The sequence below is a fragment of the Chelonoidis abingdonii genome, chromosome 1 (genome assembly GCF_003597395.2).
Source record: "Chelonoidis abingdonii isolate Lonesome George chromosome 1, CheloAbing_2.0, whole genome shotgun sequence".
In the NCBI taxonomy this organism is placed as follows: domain Eukaryota; kingdom Metazoa; phylum Chordata; order Testudines; family Testudinidae; genus Chelonoidis; species Chelonoidis abingdonii.
Window position 1 is genome coordinate 49176222 of NC_133769.1, and position 23792 is coordinate 49200013.

Here is a 23792-nt window from a genome sequence, read left to right on the forward strand (position 1 = left end):
TCTAAAATCTGTTTCATGCACCTTATTAGGAGTTATTTAATAAAAACTAACCTACTCAGTTAGGAGTTATTTAATAAAAACTAACCTAGTAAATTCATCCTTTTCTAAAAAAAAAATCTTTTAATTGAGAATTGAGCCAAACTAAATGATTAAACAAACAAAATGCTTCATCTGTATCATAACCACATAGGGTAAGGCCAAAAGCACTTCAATGAATTAGTATAAGAGTAACCTTATTAAACAGAATGTTGGGAATTATTAGGAAAGGGATCAATAATAAGACAGAAAATATCATATTGCCTCTATATAAATCCATGGTATGCCCACATCTTGAATACTGCAAACAGATGTGGTCACCCCATCTCAAAAAAGATACATTAGAATTGGCAAAGGTTCAGAAAAGGGAAACAATTATTAGGGCTATGGAATGGCTGCCATATGAGGAGCAATTAATGGGATTGGGACTTTTCAGCTTGGAAAAGAGACGACTAAGGAGAAGCTATAATAGAGGTCTATAAAATCATGACTGGTGTGGAGAAAATAAATAAGGAAGTGTTACTAACTCCTTTTCGTAACATGAACTAGGTGTCACCAAATGAAATTGATAGGCAGCAGGTTTAAAACAAGCAAAAGGAAGTGTTTCTTCACACAACACACAGTCAACCTGTGGAACTCTTTGCCAGATGATGCTGTGAAGGTCAAAACTATAACAGTGTTCAAAAAAAAACTAGATAAATTCATGAAGGATAGGTTCATCAATGGCTAGTAGCGAGGGTGATGTCCCTAGCCTCTGTTTGCTAGAGGCTGGTAATAAGCGACAGGGGATGTATCACTTGATGATTACATGTTCTGTTCATTCCCTCTGGGGCACCTTGCATTGGCCACTATTGGAAGACAGGATACTGGGCTAGATGGACCTATAGTCTGACCCAGTAAGGTTGTTCTTCTGTTCTTATATGTTTTTGACTAGTCTTGATATCTGTTTATGAAGATCCTTAAGAGGCTTTTTCTTTTTTTTTTTTAACAAAAAGCAGCGGTAGAAAGAGACTCCCCAAGCCCATAATAAAATGCAGTCAATACTTACTCGCTGAGAAACCACAACCCAAACAAAGAAGCAGCCACCTGCAATCAGTGAACATACGATTATTTTTTTCTGTTACATTATGTTCTTTTACTCCCTTTTCTTCTTTCTGTAACTATGGTAATTGTCTATTGCACCAGTATTTGTACAGAGAACATTATAAATGGACGAAATTCAAACTTCCTTGTAGCAAATACCTTGCCACTTCTGTTCCTCCTTCCCCGGGGAACCCTTCAGTGTACCTCCCAAGGAGAACTACTTTTATACATACACTTTATAAGCATTCAAGTACCAAACCACATTTTAAATTTGTTGACACTGTGGGATTAACAGCGATTTGCTAAAATGCATTCTTGGTGACAAGGGACACTTACCATATGTTTGGAAGTTTCTTTTGTTTTAAATATTATTACATTTTGTTAACAACTGAAACAACAAGACTGCTTCCCAGTAGATATGAAATATGTGTCAAGACTTAAAGTGACAGTAAAGAATTCAACATATTACTAATATTTTTTTAATCCTTTGTCTAACACTGTTACTTTTCAGGAATATATCCCTTGTGCTCAATCTATCCCTCTTCTTCCAGTTCAGTTCAGCTGTAATTTCCGTCCAATCCTTTGCTATCGGAGTTACTGTAGTGTTGTTATTCTCATTGACCAATCTCTCTGTCTGATCTGAGTGTTCCTCAGCACATCTCCTATCCCTCAGCTGCCAGTTTTAAATAACGCTTCAACACACTGTTAATTTGCTGTGCCAGCAATCAAGTTCCACTTTAAAATAGAACTCATCTCTTCTGTATAGACTCTCCTGCCCCCACAATGACACCCCTCCATGTCTAACAAATATAAAGCTTTCTTTTTATACCAAATTCTTACCTATCCACTGAGACCCAGCGGAGCCTCCTGTTGAGTTAATCTGATGATACTGGAAGCATTTCAGAAAAAAACTACTGGATAGATCTTATACTTAAACCTTATTCCTAGTAATTTAAATGTAGATCCTAGGTCATCTCTCTCATGTCTCCCCACATCACTGCTATCAAGATATGTCTTACCACAGATTGCAGCTCAATACTTATTATTAGAAATTTGTTTTAGATGTCTCATGAGATCTGCCATCTTTGCACCAGCTAGATAAATTACTCAAGAGCTGTCACAGTAATCTAGAATCAAAATCTCTTCCCATCTTCCTATGTCTCACAGCCCATCTCCATCTTGGTTGCCTCCCAGTACAGGACCAGCATTCTCATCTGAGGGATGCAGAGAGCCAGTTCTGAGGCGGGCCTGCTTTACAGAATCCTTACATGCCGTTTCTGTGAGTATCCACTTCTTCCTCTGCTCTACCAGTTCAACAACTTTGGCATCTAGATACTGTAGTTGGGCATTAAGGACCATGAGCTTCTTGCAAATGTGCACACGTACAACACTTGGCCACAAGGTAAGTTCTTGTACACTTTCCTTGTAATAATGCCCTGGTTGGGTCATGAATCTGGTACCTCTAGCGCTAGAATACTCATTCTACTAGTTTTAAGGCAGCATCTATAGCAGTGGTGGGCAACCTGCGGCCTGTGGGCTGCACGCAGCCCGTCAGGGTAATCCACTGGCAGGCCGCGGGACAGTTTGTTTACATTGACCATCTGCAGGCACAGCCACCTGCAGCTCCCAGTGGCTGCAGTTCACCATTCCTGGCCAATGGGAGCTATGGGAAGTGGCGTGGGCTGCAGAGACGGGCTGGCTAACGCTTCCTGCAGCTCCCATTGGCAGGAACGGCGAACCGTGGCCACTGGGAGCTGCAGGCGGCTTTGCCTGCAGATGGTCAATGTAAACAAACTGTCTCATGGCCCACCAGCCGATTTCCCTGACGGGTCGCATGCAGCCCGCAGGTTGCCCACATCTGATCTGTAGTGTGCTCTAGCAGTGTCTCTTCTATTGCTAAAAGCTGCCACATAGAGCTCCATTTTCAGCTTTTTACTTGACACTACTCTCTCAATTTAGAAGCGTAAAGTCTCTACTGCTAAAGGGTCATGCCCATCATAAATCTCTATACATGCAGTAGCGATTAGCGACTCTGTGTTGCTGAGTGTGTAACTCTCACTCATGTTGGAAATTTTGTCATGCTGCACATATCCACCGGGGACTAAATACATTCTGTGCAATAATTGAATAAGTATCCCCCATCTTGTTAATCTGTTCACTGGTCTTTGACCCCTGTAGTAATACACGGATTTTACTGAGTGGATACTAGTATGTCCTAGGTTTTGTCTTCCAGTTAGATAAAGGTTTTTATTTTTTTAAACTGATCTAATAGGTGTTCTTTAGGTTTCTAACAATTAACTGAGCAGTAAACTCCACTCAGTGCCAAACTACCATGCAGTCCAAAGCCCCTGCGTATGCTCTGGCTGGGGCCTCTCTCTCAGTTTTGAGGATGCAAACCCTTGCATAAAGCAAATTGACTTTGGCCTAGATTCTCTAAAGTATTTGGGTGCCTAATTCCCAATGAAATTAATGAGAGTTACATGCCTGTAGACCTTTGAAGAGCTGGGCCTTAGTAAATTAGCAAATGTAGTAAAAGTAAAACCAAAAATAATCTGGGCCCTGACTTTTAATTGTTCAGAGAGAGACTGAGTGGTTGAAACACTCTCCTGGGAGGTGGGAGACCTAAGTTCAAATCCCAGCTTCACATCAGGCAGATGAACCTGGGTGTCCCAAGTTGCAGGTTAAGTGCAGAAACCACTGAGCTGCAGGGTATAAGGGAGACACCCACATCTCCTCCACCACCTATTTGGTTTTAGGAATGCTCTGAGCATGCCTAACAGATTGGGTCCACAGGGTCAATAGACAGGTGAAAACCTAGTATGAGGATCCATCTGGGGCTTACACATGAGCTAGGCACTTGGGTGCCTAGATTAAGGCATCTGTGCACCTGCTCACTAGTAGAAATTTCGGTGCCTAGGGAACTATAATGGTGGAAATTTAGATACCTAGAGAGAGAGGCTGCAGCTAAGCAAGAGTTGGAGGATCTTGGATGTGTTGGACTTGAGTTCCAAATTCCTTGTGTGAATCTAGCTCTTGGGGTTATGGATCTTGTACAGCCTTGCACTAACTCATTGTCTTTGATAAACAATAGTAAACCAAAAAAGTAATATCCTACCACCACTCATCAGTAATTAAGTCAGCAGCCAACAAAAATACATATGCAAAAATGTTGACTCTAAATACTTTTATATTTGAAATAAAAAATACTCAGTCTGAACAAACATAACATGATATTACAAGCAGACTAGTCTTACCTCAATTAAAAAGATGATTACACACAAAATTAGCACAAAAGTCAAGCTTTTGTGGGTTGTAATATATCTATAATATGTATTCCAGGTAGTAACAGCATTCATGCTTTCTGCATCATCAATAAAACATTCCTGCCAGGATAATCAATAAGAACATGGTTAGAATGACCACCTCTACCCATAAGAACTATTGATATGTGACTACAATCCCTCCTGCACGGATTCATTTTAAGTGACAGAAATGCAGCATTCAGTTTGACTGGAAAGGAGGGATGATAATTGTAGGCAGGAGTGACATTTTTCAGGAGAAACCTTTTACTGAAAAATGAATATTCAGGTTGACCAAAACATTTCACAAATTCATATAGAATTTGCTGAATTGTTTCAGCTGAAAATGAAGAAGAAAAAATAAAGAAAATTCTAAATTTTTCATTTTGACTTTCCCATTTGAAATCCATTTAGAATATTATATCCATATTGATTTTTTTAAAAGGTAAAAAAAAAATCAAAAGAAACAAAACATTTTGTTTGACCTGAAACAATTTAATTTTTTTTTTAGTTCCGTCACCAAACCAAAAATCAGTTATTCACACAGTGCAAGATAATTGTTGAGTTACCTGTTGCATAAAGACATCATTTAAAAATCACTTGAGCTGTTGGCACAGCCTGATAATAACAATCCTCCGATCAATACACCATTGCTAAAAAGTAGCTTAATTATGTCTTAATTTCTTCAAACATTACCTACACCTGAGCTTCCAAAGAAATTCAACAATACAGAAACTTTGAGGAACATCTGTTCTACTAAGATCACTCAGGAAAAAGAAAAAGTGAGAAATGCTAATTTTTAAATAATAACAAGCTTTAAGCATTTCTTCATTGTATATAGCACATAGCATGATAGGGTCCTGGTCCATGAGTAGGACTCCTAGGCACTATGGTAACAATAATAATAATAAAAGTCCAAAATTTTCATTCAGAAAGTGACCCAGAAAACATCAGTTGTCCTCCACAGAGCAACTTTGCCAAACTTGGAAATGAAATGAATTCATTAAAAAGTGAAATTGAGAGATTTCAGATCTGTTTTAAGTGCAAATCTCATCTGTGTTTTAACTACGAAGTTATTACCAGAAACTCCATTATACTGTAACTAATTCAGCATAATCATCTCTCCAGTGTCTGCATCACCATGTGAAATTTGTTCAGTGTTTTTTTTATAAATCAAATACTATCAACTTGTAGCCTGATCAGCTGCAATTTTGAATAGCTACGTTCAATGTGTGTAATTATTCCAATTGGTTTAATTTATTCCATGAGTTAACATTTCAAATGTCTATTCTTGATTCTTAGTTTAAAAACCACACAAACTTTAGTTTCAAATTTAATTTCAAATTTGATTTCCACATAATTACTCTTACAAGGTGGTAACTGTAAGGGAAGAGATGGTTTTCAAAAATTGTACATGACTTGTTATAAAATCTGAAAAGTAGACAGGAGTTACTCTTGAGGGTCTGATGCAGTGATATGGCAACAAAAGAGTCCTCCTAGAGTAATTCTTTAACTAAATTTTAAACTGGTATTTGAGATTAAAAAATAAAGGACACTCTACAGAGCAGTACCACATAATGCATTACAAGGAAGGTGGAAAACATAGAAAGACTAGTGCTCAAAGCTATCAGCAAAGTATTCCATCTAAAAAGAAGGGCAGTACAAATCAGCACATACCTTCAAATCTTCTTCATTAATCTCATCACTTATTTCCAAGACACTGTCTTTAGACAAGCGCCTAGCATAGATGTCTCTCTCGGAAGAAAGGTTAGACTGGGGGATCATCGACATTTTACGTACAGATGTACTCCCCTTTTTGTAAAAGCTTTGTGCCTGGTTAATTGAGGTGCGGGTCATCAAGTTCAGCACAGACTGCCTCCTCTGTCCATGGAATAGGGGCCCTGTGGTTAGTAAATTGCTCCGAGGCAGAATGGCCTCACCCTGTTCAGAATCAGGCACCAGAGACAACCTTCTTTCTGGTGGTTCACTATAACCTTCTTCTATCCCATTGGCCTGTGCTGGGGCTTTCTGTATTATCGAAAACTTTCTGCTAGCATTAAGTGGATTAATAATGATAGAGTTCTTTCTTTTTTCATTGAAATCAGTAGTTTGTTTAAAAGATTGCTTCTTGGATTCATTTCGGGAACCTACTCCATCTCCATCAATGGAAAACCGTCGAAGAGCTTCATTCAGAATTGAGTTTCTTCTCTCTGGACTGAACTGATCAAAAGAATCAAATCCCATCAGCTTTGAGCTGAAGTCAGGCCGCTGAGCCTGAAGTTCAGAAAATGTTCCATAGAAATAGCTGGTCCCTTCATGTAAAATTAGTATTTTGTCTGCTGTCCTTAAATGTTCCAGTTTTGAAGTCACCAGGATTCTAGTTTTATTTGCCATCAACTTGCAAACACAGCTACAAAAAAAAGCAAAAGAATTATATGCATTTTAAAACCAGGGCATTCATTCAATATTTCCTCTCCATGCTTTCATATTACTTTCATCACTTCCACTCTTACTCCATTTGTTTCTTTATGGCAGAGAAGTGGGTGGAACACACAATTAGTGTTTATGTGGAGTGCCAGGGGGGTAAGCAGAAGAATGGACGCTGGCCTCTAGTTAGGCTTAATGTAATGGTGGCACAGCTGAGCTGCTTGTAAGTTCCCCACTCACAGCCATGCAAAACTTTCATACACCACACAGATGTGACTGGGAAACTTCATGGAGAGCAGGGAATTATTGTATAATTGACCTATGGGGGGGTCCTTTAGGTACATGTGTGCTTGCCCAGTCTGCTGTCAATCTCGTCTGTCCAGCTGGTCAGTGGGTCCTTTTGTGTGACCAGCCTGTTGGGGTTTATACAAAAAAGAACAAAATACTGTTGTCTATAAACACCAACACCCATGAAACAGTTGATGACTATTTTAAACTATTAAAGATAATATGCCACAAGCACTTGTCATGCATGCACACATTCACTATAATATTGTATGTGTTATCTGAGAGACAGAATATATAACTCTATCTGAGGATGAATAAAACTATAGGAGTTACAATATGTCCAATTACTGTATGGGCAGGTTTAATGAGTATACGATGCCTGCTAGCCAAAAGGTGATGTATTGTCACGTAGCTTTGGATACAGCATCCAAAATCATTCCTAAAAAATATGTATCATTTTGACCACTTCTATATTTTGGGCATATTAATACAAATTATGTGATAAATAGAGGAAGGAGTGTTTTCTTTCTTGGATTTGTGCTGTGCATTGTGCTGCTTGACAGAACTCCCAGAAACAAACCTTGGAAAAAATACAGTACCTTTCAAATATTTCTTTTTCTGTTAAAATATCTAAATAGCCAAAAGGAGAATCCAGGAGATACAAATCAGCATCTTTGTACACTGCTCTAAACAGAGGAAATGGAAATGAAATTAGCTTTCACTACTGTCTACCAGTTCAAATTAAGTTTAATTTAAAAAGCATGCTTTTAAAACTGAATCTCATAAGATCTGTAACTAATAGACATAAAACTCTAGACTGCTTATTTACAGCGAATCAGTGTTCAGAATTAAATAGGTTTATAATTCACCTTTTAATAAGGCCTTTCCTTGTAGCAGGGTATTTTGCATAGTAAAGTAATTTTTCATGAAATTCCATGTAAACAAAATAAACTGCACAACCACCTTTACTGTGTCTTTTAGTTTGGGTCTTTTAAAGACCTGTTTAAGGCCTGCTCTTGCAAGCAGTGTGTGTGTAGGATGCTTGCTCAGTTTAACAGGAATTATGGACCTGTTTCAAAGTCCACTGATATCAAGCTCTTTCTCTGTAGAAGCAGGGCCACCCGACGGGTGGGGGGCAAGTGAGGCAATATGTCCCAGGCCCCCACGAGAGTTTTTTGGGGCCCCTGGAGCAGGGTCCTTCACTCACTCCAGGGGCCCCAGAAAACTCTCACGGGGCCTGGGCCCCCGGAGCTTCTTCCGCTCTGGGTCTTCAGCAGCAGTTCAGTGGCGGGGGGTCCTTCCGCTCCAGGACCCACTGCCAAAGTGCCCCGAAGACCCGCAGCGGGGTGTCCTTCCGCCCCGGGACCCGCCATCGAAGTGCCAGGTCTTCGGCGGCAATTCAGCGGCGGAGGCCCCCGCTGCCGAAGACCGCAGGCCCCCTGAATCCTCTGGGTGGTCCAGTGCAGAAGGCTTACAGAATTATGGGACCATAGAGCTCAGTCTTGCAAAGTACTTTATAGTAAATGGACTGCAAGTTCCTATATGAGAATCGTAGGTCCCAATCCTGAAAACAGCAACTTAACATCAGGAGGACTACTCACATGTTTGATGTTCAACAGTGCCTAAGTATTTGCAGGGTCAGAATTTTAGACTGTAATGATCCTGAACTGGGGCCCAACCCTGCCCCCACTAAAGTGAACAAGAGTTTTGCCATTGACGTCAATGGGAGAAGGAGCAGGTCTTTGTCTTGTTACCGAAATATTGGGTCTGCTTAGTTGAGAGCTAATAACAGCTTGACAGGGATAAGGAAAAGATGTTTTATTTTGCAGAAGAAAGGAGAGCCCTATACCTTGGTGCAAAAGACTTTGTTTTATACAAATTTTACAAGGCTTTTATACACTTTTGGACAAAGACTCTTGCATGTTAACACTTGATTGGTAGATGTTAAACACTATAGTTTTGTTATTTGGTTAGGACAAACTGGTTTGAAGCAAGTTTTTTTTGCTTTAAGGCAGAAGCAGAAAAGATAGTTTAAAAATTTAGGGTGTTGTGTTTGTGAGGCTTTTGCTTTTTTTTTACTGGCTGCCAGGTCCGTTACGCAATTTGCGATTAAGCTGGAGAGATAGATATTGGGGTTTTTTTATGGATAGCAGAGCTTTTGGTTATAGCATTATATAAACATTTTGCACATTATAAAATTATTTAAATAATATATAAAAGAAAAAGAAGGAAAATAATTTATTTGACAATTGTACGAAAGAGGCTAGTAAACCATGGCCCAAGGTTTGGGAAGAGGTTTTTAAAACTAAAGGTGTGATTAAGAGATACAGCATGGAAAACAACAGCAGCATTTTTAATAGCTTGTAAAAGATTTTTAATTAAGCTAGAGTGATTAATATAAAAACACTCTGCCAAGTGTTCTAAAGGCCTCCATGTCTTAATATATGCATCTTTTACCTTACACGTACTGGAGTATGCCCAATGTTTGAGAAATGCTGGTCTATGTCTTCATAATATGATCCTGCTTCTGCCTTGTGTGTTTTGAGCATTGGTATACCTTACATTTCAACATTGTTATCTAATTGTTAACTAATCATCATTGGCATCTGAATTAGCACCCACTAAAATGAATGAGGCAGTTCACATGTCAGAACTATTGTTTCAGGCTCTGCAAACACAGGCAGACATCACTGCGTTTGGTTACACTGCTTCATATTTTGAATGTGTTTTTCTTCACAACTACACCAGCTAGAGGCTTCTTTTAAGGAAAGCTCAGATTCTAGAGGACAGCTGAGAATTCTGTCTGCTTCCCCTCTCCTGTATGCAGTGTTGTTGTCACCATGTTGGTTCCAGGATATTAGAGAGACACGGTGCATGAGGTAATTAGTTGATTCAATAAAAGAGATTACCTCACCCACCTTGTATCCCCTGGTTATTCCTTTGCAGCTTCCCCAAAGAGTGCATTGCCTAGTTTGGGTGGTTTAATTCTATTATACCAAATATGATATTTCTTTGAGCTTAATCCTTAATTGTTATTTAATAGACATCAGTCTTAAATAAGGGGGGAAATAAACAAACTATATGTATCTTTAAAAACAAAATTCTTCCTTAACAATTTTATTGGAAGGGTTGTCTCTTGATTGAATGAATGTTTAAAGCAAAGCCCTGTGTAGGGAGGGGGATGCATAATTTCACTGTCCTAGGGACAGTATGAGAGACTCTGAAGTCCTAGGAAGCACAGCCACTGTGCAACACCTTATGAGGGATCTCTTTGCTGGCTTGTGTGGAGAGGAGGTAAGGTCTTTGCTTTGTCTCCTTTGAAGTGGTTTGAGCCACTTCCGGGGATCAGGCCTTGCGCTCTGAGTGCTGAGAGCGCAGTTGTGGCTGCCTCTCTGGGTGAAGGAGAGGAACACTTCCGGCACCTATCCCTCTTATGCACACATGCAAAAGCCAGCCACAATTTAGTACAAAATCTAGCAGATTTTCCTAAAATACTACTGAATTCTTACGTGCCAGGTGGTTTCAGACCAGAACCTCAGATCGAACCATTTTGGAGAAATATGGGTCTAGATCCAGATCTGGAGCTGAACATCTCTGACTCAGGCTCCTCTCTAACTGTTTGCTACCTTTTGAGTATTATATTGTGCAGTTTTGCTCTGTTAGGGTTCAGTGACATGGCTTTTATTACATTGATTCTAAATAACTGTGTAATTGTGACTGTTTTTCACCTGTCTCCCTCTCCCTTCTGAGAGCCTTTTACAGTACAGTACCTAGCCTGAAGCTAGAAGGTTAATGAAGAACTGCTCTGGAGAAAATGCTAATTTTACTTTCTAAATCAGGTATCACAGTTTACTGAATAGACCATGTACATCCGCTTCTAGAAAGTAAATACACCTCTTCTGACACACCCTGGTCTCCTTGGGGGCGAGAGCTTTTATCATCAATCCCAGATGATATAGCTGTGTGGTGGTATCATGCCAGTAGAACAGTCCAACTCCCTGGTTATTTCTTTTATAATGCTCATGCATTTTTAGCAACTGGCCTTCAACTGTTTGTTTGATTTGTTCCCTTACTGATGAAATAACTTAATTGATTTAAAGAATGATTAAAGTAAACTTATGACTTAACTCATATGACTGAATCTGAGCCTAGTGTTGTGTGATCAGCTTGCCTGTGTCCATTAGTCTGCTGCTATAGAACTTTTGAAAATATTCACTAATTTTGAATGGCCAAACTGAGAAACATAGGGCCTGTTTAATCAGAAGTTCTGGCCACTCACAACTCTCATTAACTTTAACTAGACTTTTGGGTGCTCAGCAGCTCTGAACATCAGGCCCTGGACCTTTCATAAAATTCACCGAACCCAGGCATCTAACATCAGTCAACATTATTTTGACAATGTGGGCTTTAACCATTCAGTGCCTCAGTTTCCCTGTTTGGAAAATGGAGACAATATCTGACAACTTCTGAGAGCATTATGATTCTCAATTATTTAATGTGTAAAGCTCTTTGAGACCCTCTGGTGACAATTGCTGAAATATTTCATATTTCTATTTGCACGTGACAAGCATTTCTCTGATGCTCAATCAACATTTCATGCTGTGAACTTTAAACTGACAGTTTCAGTTAACTATGGAAACTTTCATGTTTTGCTGAACCTCTGGGTATTTCTGAACTAAATTAATTAACATATAAATGTATTTTAAATGCCTGTATTGTCATAGGGCAAAAATCTGATCTCTGATGTTAAAACGCAGCTCCCGCTGGAGTTATGCACATATATCTATATGGCAGAATTAGATCCACATTTAATTACACTGTTCAAACTATGTTTCCCAAATGTGATGTGTCAGCCATTCAGATGATAAAATATTCACCTAGCCAGTGAGATTCGAGCCCGTTGACCTCCACTCAGGGTGATTCCGCCTTCCCCCAGTACCGTATAGTCTTTCTCAGGAAACTTTGAAATCTCCTGTTAAAAGATTTTACAAATTAGATGTTTATTTTCCGTATTCAAATGACACAAATTACAAATTAACCAAAAGCAAATGCACATACAGAGTTTAGATGGAGATAATTGTAAGATCACACAAATTTGTTTGCTCATTTCATTGTTTCTTTATTCAAAAATGAGTAATTAAAATGTAAACATTTATTTACCTCAGAGCTCAACAAAATCTTATCACATCTTATGAGCAAATATTAGTCTTAAACATTAGATCCCCAGAAGTAAAGAATGGACCTTTTACATAATCTAATTCTAAACCTCTAACCACTTATGTACATTTCCTACCCAAAAGAAGAGTGACAAATATGAGTTTGCAGTTATAGTTAGAGAAGATCATGAACCAAACTTTGGATCTTAACACCGCAAAATTCAGGGAAGTTCATACCCACAGTGGTTCCAATACCCTAGATCCCCAAAGCCCTTGTCTTTGGGGAGGTTTCCAGTGGGTTTGGGATCCAAACTTTATAGCTTGGGCTATCTCTTATTTAAGTGAATTGATGAATGGTCAGTGGTAAAAACACAAAATCAACAAATATAAAACAGGGGATTAATTCCCTCCCATGATTGGCAGGGGTGAGGGAAGGACTAGGGATCTATTTGTGTCTCCCTGATCCTATGCTGTCCGGCTCTAGAGGTGGAGCAGTTGAGAAGCCCAACACTGGGGAGAACTCTGCACCCATCAGTAGCTGATGCCACCTCCATTAGCTTTACACCACTGGAAAGTTCTCCTCTGCAAGGGGAATTCTCCACTGGCCACATATAGCCAGAATCTTGAGTGGAAAACATGGGAGAATCTGGACCCAGGAGACTTTGCTTTTTCTTTAGTACAAAACTGAAACCTTCATGCTGCATTTTCTTTCTGTTTTATATTTCTAAAACATGAAAGCTGATGCGTATTGCATTCTGAATGAGTGGGACTGGAGTGGTGGTTGTGGTAGTAGTTGTTGTTGTTTTAAAGTTTTTCTTCATTCAAAAAGTTGGCTTGACCTTTTCCTTATGAGGACAATGAGGGGGAGGAGAAGGTGAAAGAATAAGTCTCATTGTGGTACCAGCCTGAATATTTATTATATTGACTGATTAAATCAACCAGTATCAATTAAATCAATCTCCAGTTCATACACTTGCAACCGAAAAACTATCCCTTGTTAAGATAGACTGGGTTACTCCCCAAAATTCAGACCTAGATTTCAAACCCCCAGATTTAAGGGCTGTTTAGATCCAGTGTTCTGGCTTAAGCCCACCTCCAGATATTAATTTTGTGCCAGGAGTCTCAGCTCTCCCTTTACAATGTGCCTTTGATCACCTTACTTGTGATTGTGACTATTCATCATTCTCCTCTGAACGATTTCTAACATTCCAAACTGCTGAGACATCTCCAACAGGCATGAAAATAAATAAATAAAATAACATGCCAGGAAAGTATTTCCTTCTTCCTCCCTTGCAAATTTAACACTGGCCTTGGGGATAGAATGAACAATACTGTTCAGTCCTGGTTCAGGGACAGATTAAATGCCCCACATCGCACGGCCTAGAAATTGGGTGCCTGGTACCTCAGGAAAGGGGAGACTCCCCGTTTTTCAATGTAATAATAGCTTTCTCTTCCCACCATAGAAGATTTGGAAACATCTGACCTTAAAAATCAAGATACTTATACATGGAAAAAGCTATTTGGGGTAATAGAATGTTCCGAAGTTGAGGCAGTGCTGCCTAGTGGATAGAGCACTGGACTGGGATTCAGGAGACCTGGATTCTATCCCTAGCTCTACTGTTGCCCTGTTGGGTGACCTTGGGCAAGTCACTTCACCCCCCTGTGCCTCCTTCCCCCATCTGTAAAATGGGGATACTGATACTAATCACCTCCTGTGAAGCACTCTGAGATCTGCTGATGAAAAGCACTATACAAGAGAGGTATTATTATTTCCCTCCCTCATGGAGACCTGTACAGTCAACTTCCTGTAAACAATATGGATACTTGAGTTTACAGGCAGAGAGATGTGAAAAATAGCACCAACATATTCTTAAAATATTTCCAAACGCGTCAAAAATAATATATCTATAATGCATTAGGTATTTAGGGTGCCACGATATACAGGTTTTATAGGCATTCATTTGAGATGACCTGCACAGCTCAGTCAGGGCTTCACTGCCCACGCATGAATACTGCATCCATCCCTTGCTCTTACAGATAAAACCTTTATGTCTCTCCATTATCCCATTAGATATTTGCATATCTATATATCTAGCTATTTGAGCTGATCCCCCCGCCCCCCAGTTCCTACTGGCTAGATTCGAAAATACAGTTACTGGTTCCTAGTGCTACTGTTCTTCCAGTAGAGACCAGCCAGAGAACTGTGGCATCTACTGGAACTTCCATTGCACACTATGGGTGAAAGTCTGGCCCCACTGCATTGTGAACCTGGGTCTGTGAGACCCAGGTTTGCGGACTCAGGATACATCCACACTGGGTCATCTGACTCGGGGTCATGAGCTCAGGCAGCGAGGTTAAAAATTGCACTGTAGATGTCCAGGCTTGTGCTGAAACCTGGGCTCTGGGTTCTGCTGTGGAGACAGAGGAGTCTTAGAGCCTGAGATTCAGCCCAAGCCTCAACATCCACACTGCTATTTTTAGCCTCACTGCCCAAGAACCATTAGCCCGAGTTCAGTGACCTGGGCTCTGAGACTTGGTGCGGCAGGATTTTTATTGCAATGTAGACATACACACACGGTTCCCAAGCCCGCACTTGAGCACCCATACTCATAGATGTTGACTTGTGCTCCTGCAGGTGGGTGCTCAACCCCGCTCACGCTCCCCCAGCCTCGCCCCCACTCCACCCCTTCCAAGTCCCCACCCCCACCCTACCTCTTCCCACCCCCATTCTGCCTCCACCTTGCCCCCATTTCACCCCCTTCCCCAAGAACCCATCCCACCTCTTCTCTGCCTCCTCCCTTGAGTGCACTGTGTCCCAGCTCCTCCCCCTCCCTCCTGGACCACTGCCAAACAGTTGTTTGGCAGTGGGCAGAAGTGTTGGGAGGGAGGGGGAGAAGCAGGAATGCAGCACACTCAAGAGAGGAGGCGGGGAAGAGGTGGGGGGAGCTTGGCTGCAAGTGGGTGCGGAGACACGCTAATTTTTCCCCGTGGGTGCTCCAGCCCTAGAGCACCCATGCAGTCGGCGCCTATGTACACACTGCATTGTAAACAGGCTTACAAGCTAGACTCAGGTCTCACAGCTGTGCTAACACATCCAACCGTCACTACGCAGACCTTTTAACTCAGGTGTGCATACTGAGCTGTGTGCATGCTGCAAAATGACAGTGCTTGGACCAGAGTCCCAGGGGGACTTGCGCTCTGACCCACCTCCCCAGCAGATCCTAGGACCAGATTCCAGAGTGTTTGCTGATCCAAGTCAGACAGATTTGTGTGGGAACAGAGCGCAGGCTTGGGCTCAAACCTGAATCAAAGCCCAAGCGCAGTGTGCAGTATAGATATACCCACTGAAGTTAATGGCAAAACAAACATTGACTTAAATGGTGTCCGGATTTCATCCTGTTTGTGCATAAAATATAATATGGTACCATTTTGTGCCGTTGCCAAAATATATTGTGCCTTTAAAGATTTTTCGACAGAGATACCTATTGTGTTACACTGTCAAAGAAATCTTCAGCACAGTAGATTATAGCACAGAGTAGACAGGGGGCTCTACTCTGGGAGTGTCATAGGTAACAAGTGCTTTATTAATCTGATTTCAATGGAGTCGGCAGAATATTTCATGTTTTGTCTAAATTGATCCTAGTTACTCAACTTTTCCATTTAGAGGTAGCTACCAATGGCAAATGCAAACCAAAAAATTAAAGTAAATGTGACACACATTAGTTGTTTAGAACATGCATTAGCTACTGCAAAAAACATATAGTATTGAGCCATATTCATCCTTGGTGTAACTTTACTTAAGAAAGTGGAATCAAACCAGGGATGAATTTAACCTGTTGATGCTGAACAACATATAAACGTATAATAATTATGGAGTATCCACTCCTACTGGATACTTTCATTTTTGGCTGTCCAAATTGATAAACCTGCAGCCTGATCATTCAGAAGTACAGAGCCCCTGCAGTTCCCAGTGACTTCAGTTACATCTGTGGGTGATTAAGAGAGGAGGGGTTGAATAGTCTGAACTTTAGGTTGCCAACATTCGGACCCCCTAAAATAAAATAACCCTGCAAATGATAGAACAGAGCAGAGATCTCAGCCATCTCCACTGTCTGCTCTTTGTAGTTCACCTTCACTTCCTTCTTCTCTCTCTAATACTCTTCACTTCCTTCTTTTCTGCTCCTTTCACTCTCCCCTTCTCTAACCCGCCCCCGATCTCTTCACTTTCTCTTCTTCTCTCTCTATATTCTCACCAATACCCCATACTCTCACTTCTCTATCCACTCTCCCCAATTTCCTTTGTGTTCTCTTCTCCACACTCTGCCTTCTCTCTCTCCCCCACCCCCACCACATATATTCCCCTTCTCTTCTTCCCTCTCCTTCTCTTGGAAGTGGTCTTCCTCTTTCTCTCTGCCAGCTGTTTTCTGCACAGCAAATCTCAAGAGCATTCCCAACAACTACAAAGATCATAGTGCAGGCCCCATTGTGTGAAATGCCTTAGGGAATCTGTAAGTATATTTGAGCTGAAACAGAAGCAAAGGATTTCAAGAAGGAGCTGGAACACTATTCCACTCAATGTAATCATTTTCCTCTTTAGTTACAAGCAAAATACACTCCCTCACCTGTTTGCTCACTCACATGATGACTTCTGTATTTTCAGCAAGAAGATAAACCTTTCATATCTCACAGAAATAGAGATGTTGCCCAAACAAACTCCCAGATTTAATACACCTGAACTTTTGGATCTCAGTTGGAACTGAGCAACTGAAGCCCATCTCTAAGCAGATGGGCTTGCAGTGGATTTGAAACTATAATGACACCTCTTATTAGGCAGAGAATATACACAATAGGCCAGATCCTCCACTGTAGCCAAGGACTATTCAGCACAACTCAGCAGGATCTAGCCACCAGTGGGTGGGAAGGAGTAAGGGATAACATTCCTCTGGGGTCATGGGCCTGGAGCTGGCCCAGCTGCCTGATTAGCTTACCCCCTGTAGCTGAGGAAAGAAATGGAATTACTTAGCAGCAATGAGGGGGAGGGAAGGGGCTGTGGAAGTGCCTGAGTGCTGTGTCCAGTGTACTGACAGTGGTGCGACTACTGAAAGGAACTGCTTCAGAAAACCAGATAGACAAGAGAAGAGACTACTGGGGAGCCATGGAGGGCTGAGACAAGAGCCAGGTAAACTTGCTGTGGGAGTTAGTGGTATGAGAGGTTGGGGAAGGGACTGCTGTGCTCACACAGACTTTGAAGTAAGAGTCTGGGGAAGGTGGGACTGTGTTTGTTAAGAAGGCTCAGTTAAAGAAACTGCTCCAGCTGAAAATAGTTTCCCTGGATTCCTTCAGAAAGACAGACAAGGGTTAGCCCAGAGAGTAAGCTGACTCAGTAGAGTAAATCTCCGTCCAACAGGAGGAGGGTGCTATAAAATAATATATTCCAGTGGGTTTAAGCCACGTGTGCACTCTTTCAAGCCTAGGTCATTCTGCACCAGTCTGGTTCCCTGGTGTAAATTGGCTACCCTAACTTGAGCTGCTTGCCAATGGCTTGAAGGTCTCAGAAGGTCATTGGAGGATCCCCATATGCAGGTGAGCTCTCTATGGGTTGGATTCGCTGAGCTGAGGATAGCTTTGCACAAGTGGCATGGCAGAAAGCTGCTCCAACAAGGGGAGGATCTTGTTTCGTAAGTGTGGGTGAGGAGAAACACTGACTCAAAAGACAGGAATATACCCAGTTCGTAAAGTTTATCTCAAGGCTGTGATAACCTGTGAAAGTTTGAGCATAAAACACTTGCTTAGCAATAAAATAAATCCGAGAGCTCCACTTTGTAGTATTCCATGCTGATATTATTTGGTTAAATGCTTTTTGTATTCTAGTCAGTCTTCCCCGCCCTCCTTCCTTGTGTAAGGTATGAGTTTCTGAGCAGACTATCTTGGATGCTGTCCTATCTTCTCTGTCACTTCTTGAATCAAACTTAATTCCCTTAGCCTTACCCACCACTTCCTGCTTTAAAAATCTTCTGCCAAAGGAAAAGTTCATTAGGGAATGGGTGAGTTTTGCCAGCAGTTGCTTGAGTTTTGGGTGGACCTGAAACTCCAGCTAAATGTCATGAACTCTTGTGAAACAAAACTCCTGCTTTTGGATCGTGAACTTTCTGTGAATTATTTTATACAAATCTAATGAGCCACAGCAGCAGGACTTAGGGAACACAAGAGGCTTTTTTATTTGAATATGAGAGCAATTTTTTTAAGTGACTTGTAACTTTGGGTGCCCAATTTGAGACACCTTAAAAGGACCTGATTTTCACTAGGGAAATGCTCAGGACTTTCTAAAAATCAGGCCCCTTTAAGATGTCCCAAATTGGACACACAAATTTGAAGCATTCAAAATCATTAGTTACTAAGTTTATAGCAGAAATGCTGATAAGCAGACATTAGCCTGAATGGTGAGGTTTCATTCTGGAGTTGAACAGCCCCAAAATCTGGGGTTTGTTCAGATCCATTTAATTTTAAAGACTACTTATAGTTTAATGACCAGGGGAAATGTGCAGTTTTGTGCCTTCTGCAAAATCAACAAGCTGTAATTGCAAATGTATATAACAAGGCTGAAATAAAATAAAATGTGGGAAGGGAGTGGAAGAAGTTAAAGTTGATAGGTTTTAAGGTCAGGAGGGTCATAAAATCTCACCCAGTATATTCTATATCAAGATTAAAGCTTGTTTGAGCTACAGCATTTATTTTTAGAAGGATATTTTCAGTCTTGATTTAAAAACTGAAAAGTGAAATCCACCACATCCATAGATGGCTTGTTTCAATTGTTAATTGTCCTCACTGTTAAAAATGTGTGTCTTATTTCTATCCTGAATTTGTCTAGCTTCATCTTCCAACTACTGTATCATCTTATGCCTTTTTCTTTGCTTGTTTTGCTAGATTAAAGAGCCATCTACTATTAGAAATCTCTTCCCCATGTAGATACTTGTAGATTGTGATCAAACCACTTTTTCATCTTCTCTTGGTTTATCTAAATCAGTGGTCCCCAACCTTTTTATGCTGCACCCCCGCCTTACCTGTAATGTAATCGTTCTGGGCCCCACTGGGGCTGGGAAGAGGGCCAGAGGCTGGGAGGAGCAGCTGGGGCCACAGCTGGGAGTAGGAGTGGCCCAGGGAAGAGAGGCTGGCCTGGACCCCACCGCACCCTCCCAGAGGTTCCTCCATGCTCCCCTAAGGGGGCATGTCCCACCGTTTGGGGACCACTGATCTAAGCAGATAGTTTCCTAACTCTCTCATTGTAAGGCATGTCCTCCAGACTTTGACTGATTCTTGTAGCCCTCTTCTGAACCCTTTCCAGTTTGTGAACATGCTTTTTGAAGTGTGCACACCAGAACTGGACACACTAATGTTTTGTGCACTAGTATTCTGCCACGAGTAATCTTAACTGTTCAGAATATGCAGCATATGACCCACTTGTAGATTATTTGTATTCAAGCAAAATTCTGCAAGGTGAAGCAGAAATGCTGGTAGATGTGTCCTCTGCTGCAAGAATTCTGCCAGCTAGTAGGCTTCCTCAAGATTAAGGAGGATATGTGGTGGGATGGATTTCGCTGTTCCTCTAAAATTTGAACTTGCACCCCTGTATAGCTCATCCTACTCACTGCAGCATATGAACTAGCCAGCTGGTGGCTGAATCTTAACCCTAGTCAGTGGATCCCATACCCTTAGGAATGTGGTGCACAGGCTAGCAGGATTGTTTGTGCTCTCTCCTAGCATTTCTTTAAGCTCCAAGGAACAAAACATGCCAATTGCACACAAGCAATGGAGAAGATGCTCCTCATGCAAGTGTGCTGACTAGATGATCACAACGATCCCTTCTGGCTTGGAATCTGACTCTGATACTCTATCAGCCTCCATCTTCTGTGACCCAACCCAATGAAAGGTAGGATCTGTCTTTCTTTTTATTATTTGATTTCACATGAAACAAAGCCTTTGTTTGTATGCACTGTTAAACATTATCTTTGTGGACAGCTAAGAGCTCTCAAACTAGGTAGTTTATTTACTTTAAGGGTGTCAGCCTCTTAGAAGCTAAGAAGGTTGTAATTTGTGATTATGGCTTTGGTGACACATTGACCACCCGTATGGAGACAGAATGGATTGACATCATGGCAAAAAGAATATCTTCATTCTCTTTCAAATAGTTTAAAACTAAAAACTGAAGAGTGATGGTGAGACCAGTATGGGCTCTGGAATTGGTGAATTATTACACTCTTTTTAAAAGTGATAAGTTGATTGTTGTTTTTTTAATAGGGAAAATGACAGGTTACATTCCTGCTGTCTTGACTCTGAGAACTCCATCTCTTTCTCAGGTTCATTTTATTTTTCTTACCAAAGTAAGAACTAATGAACTTTAAATGTAGAGACTCTCACTTCAAAGGTCCTAAGGCTTTAACTCTACCAGTTTAACATATGTTAAAAGCACACCGCCTTTTCTACACTAGGCTAACACTTGTTATCTAACACTTCCACATCCTACAAGATGCAACTGTTCCTTGGTGAGCCTTCACTAGAACTAGTGATCTTCATCTGGCCACCTGTTTCATGGCTGGTTAGCTGGTAAGCTCTGAAAGGATCACAAATAATTTTAAATCTCAAAGTAACTGGTAATCATTTATCATTGTTTCATTAGTTAAAGGAAAACATCCTTTTGAGCCCCTGTAAGAAGCTACTAGTTACATTTATACTCATTTCACAGAAGAACTATTCTGCACTAGCATTGCCCTGATGCTGTCCTCTCTAAAGTGGAAGGGGAAATACTGAGGTAATCGGCATGTCCTTCCTCACTTGAGATATGCTGGTGTAGGGGAGAGCACACTTCAGGGCCTACTCTTGCTTGGAAGGATTAGATTTTTATCAGTAAATGTGGTTAAAAGTCGATTTCACTGTACACACACAAACCCACCAAAAAAATATTCCCATCAAGGATAATCAAAGTTTACAGACAGAAAGTAAGAAAAATGCTGACTGAGAACTTATTAGAGTTTGATTTAAGGATATTCACTTTGTATATTTTGACATGGGATGTTGACAGTTTGTGTTTTAATGCTTGCAAAGCTTTATCTTTTTGAATCTCAACATTTGCTGTCATTAAATAATTGCCTGATCCTGCCCCATAATTTCCTGCAACTATGAAAATTTAAATAGATAAAAATACAAACTTAAAAATAAACATCTACGTTATCAGTTAAAATTATTTTTAAAAACATCAAATTGTGCCAGCTGTGATCAGTTCCATAAATCCCCCAGTACACTACGAGGGATGTGCTGGGAGGAGTCAGGGCCAACCTGCACTAGAAACCAGACCCCTATTAAGGAAGGACAATGCTAGCCGGAAAAACTTTTTTCTTGATTGACTCAAACTTCTTATTTAAAGTCATTTAGAAATCAGGCCATAGGAAGCATTTGGAACTCCCAGTTTAAAAGCTGAACTGAGGTTTGGGTTTTTATATTTTAATAGGTTTCAAAAAGCCCCAAATACCCCAGTAAGGTGGAAATCAAGACCCTGGCAACTGGTCCCATGAGCAACTGTAGCTCACCTGACACATCCCACTATCAAATATAAAAATCACATACTTAAGTTCTAATTCCATGAATGGTGGTGCTTTGAACTACCTTAATCTTATCAAACAATCCCCAAACTACTACAAATAATTTTGACATAAGCATACAAAAGTAAAGCAAATATCTTAGGCATACTGATAGGCAATGCCCTGTGCACAGTTTTCTTAAGCTCCGCTAGCCCTAGTTTATGCACCAATTTTATCACAAAATTATCTTAATCTGTACAGAACCAGCCTAAATAAATGTTGGCCTGTATTTTGCATGATTCTGCAATAGTGTAATTCCTACTCAAGTTATTTATTTATTTTATTTGTACAATGATAGCACCTGAGGGCCTCATTCACGGACCAGGATCCTGTTATGCTAGACGCTATACAAACATACATTGCCAAATTATCAGGCCAGTATATTCAGTCAGAGTTCTTTAGAATAGATAGTGTCCTTTTCTAGGGTTCTGAATTCTTATGGCGTTATGGGAGCTCACTGGAAAAAATAAAAAGTCAAGTCAATTTTTTTCTCATTGCTTTTCTATAACTTTAACTGCAAGCTTTTCAAGAGTTTTAGAATAGGGACTGTGTTTTATGATAGAAGTGTCCTCTTCCGGAATGCAAACAGCAAATATTAATAAAGTAGCAGGAACACTTTTTTTTTTTTTAAAGAAACAATCTAAATACTCTTTTGTTCTATCGAGAAACACTTGTGCAACAGGTACTACAAGATGGAACTTCTTTTACTTCATAAGCACTAATTCAGAATCTAACAAACAAAATGCTCCACCCTCAAAATAAAGATTTCCTGCTATCCTATACAGTGAACATTTTATTCTTGGACAGGCTAAAATATTGGAAAGCTATGTGAACTATTTGCTTGCATTTTCCATCTATGCATAATGATTTTTGAGATAAAGTTACCGCACACGTTTTCAGTAATTCCTCAAATGGGTATAAATGATAAATTCTTAGAAAACAGGTTAAATGCCAGTCAAAAGAGATATGAAGAGTAAATGTAGTACTGGCTTTTTCTTAAAATGTTCATGCACAGAGATTTTTTACTTGAATTTTGATCTGTCCTATTAATTAGGGTCAGTATTTTTTAAATCTTTTTTAAAATAAGGCAAAGTAATGCCAAAGCAATTTCTGTTATTGTATGAAAAATCAAACCTATGTTTTTAAAACAAAGACCTGAATCCAACAAAGTGCTGAGCACCTTGTGTCCCCATTGAAATCATTAAGTACCATGCACTAGCAGGTGCCAAGGGCCAAATTCTGCACTTACAATTCTATTTACTTAAATGAAATGATCTGAGACATAAAATAGTGTTTAGGTGATGGAGGTGGGGGGAAAAGAGGAAAAAGACTCTATTTAGCAGTCACTTCACTTTCCTTCTGGAACAAGCTGGTGAGGATCTTAAATGTGCACTCTATCATGCTACTTTCTTAAGAGGTCTGGACGTGATGGAGAAAGGAGAGGGATCATTCCACATCTACATTGCTTGTTGGAGCTGGAACAAGTTGTATTGTTCCACTCCTCTGGATCAAATACAGGAAATGGCTTTTTTCCTTCCCAAGAGTGTTGTCTCAATGAGAACATGAATTTGGTGTAAAATCTCATTTAACTGTAATTGATGGCTAGATTTGGGGCTTATTTACCTGGCAAGTTAGCAAGCACTCCAGAGTGTGAATTTACAGCACACCAGTAACTAAATTGTGCAGACACCGCTACAGTGCTTTGAAAGTCCTGGTGTATGGCTTAGCATACTGATGCTTCAAAGTACAGTATGCTAAACTGCAGTTGTCATAAATAGAAGCTTAAGGGTTAATGTTTCTGTTACCTGCAAAGGGAACCAAACACCTGACCAGAGGACCAATCAGGAAATGGGATTTTTTAAAAGCAGGGG

At 40.4% G+C, this 23792-nt stretch overlaps 1 protein-coding gene across 1 annotated transcript in view; it reads right to left on the reverse strand.

Annotated features, from left to right (window-relative positions):
• Positions 1-23792, reverse strand: part of CFTR (CF transmembrane conductance regulator) — a 121835-nt gene that overhangs the window by 59101 nt on the left and 38942 nt on the right. Inside the window, exons 12-16 of the mRNA XM_075071370.1 lie at positions 12011-12105; positions 7733-7819; positions 6096-6828; positions 4374-4502; positions 1085-1122 (exon numbers count right to left, since the gene is read on the reverse strand). Coding sequence (XP_074927471.1) covers positions 1085-1122; positions 4374-4502; positions 6096-6828; positions 7733-7819; positions 12011-12105 — 1082 coding nt within the window. The remainder of the gene's footprint in view (positions 1-1084; positions 1123-4373; positions 4503-6095; positions 6829-7732; positions 7820-12010; positions 12106-23792) is intronic.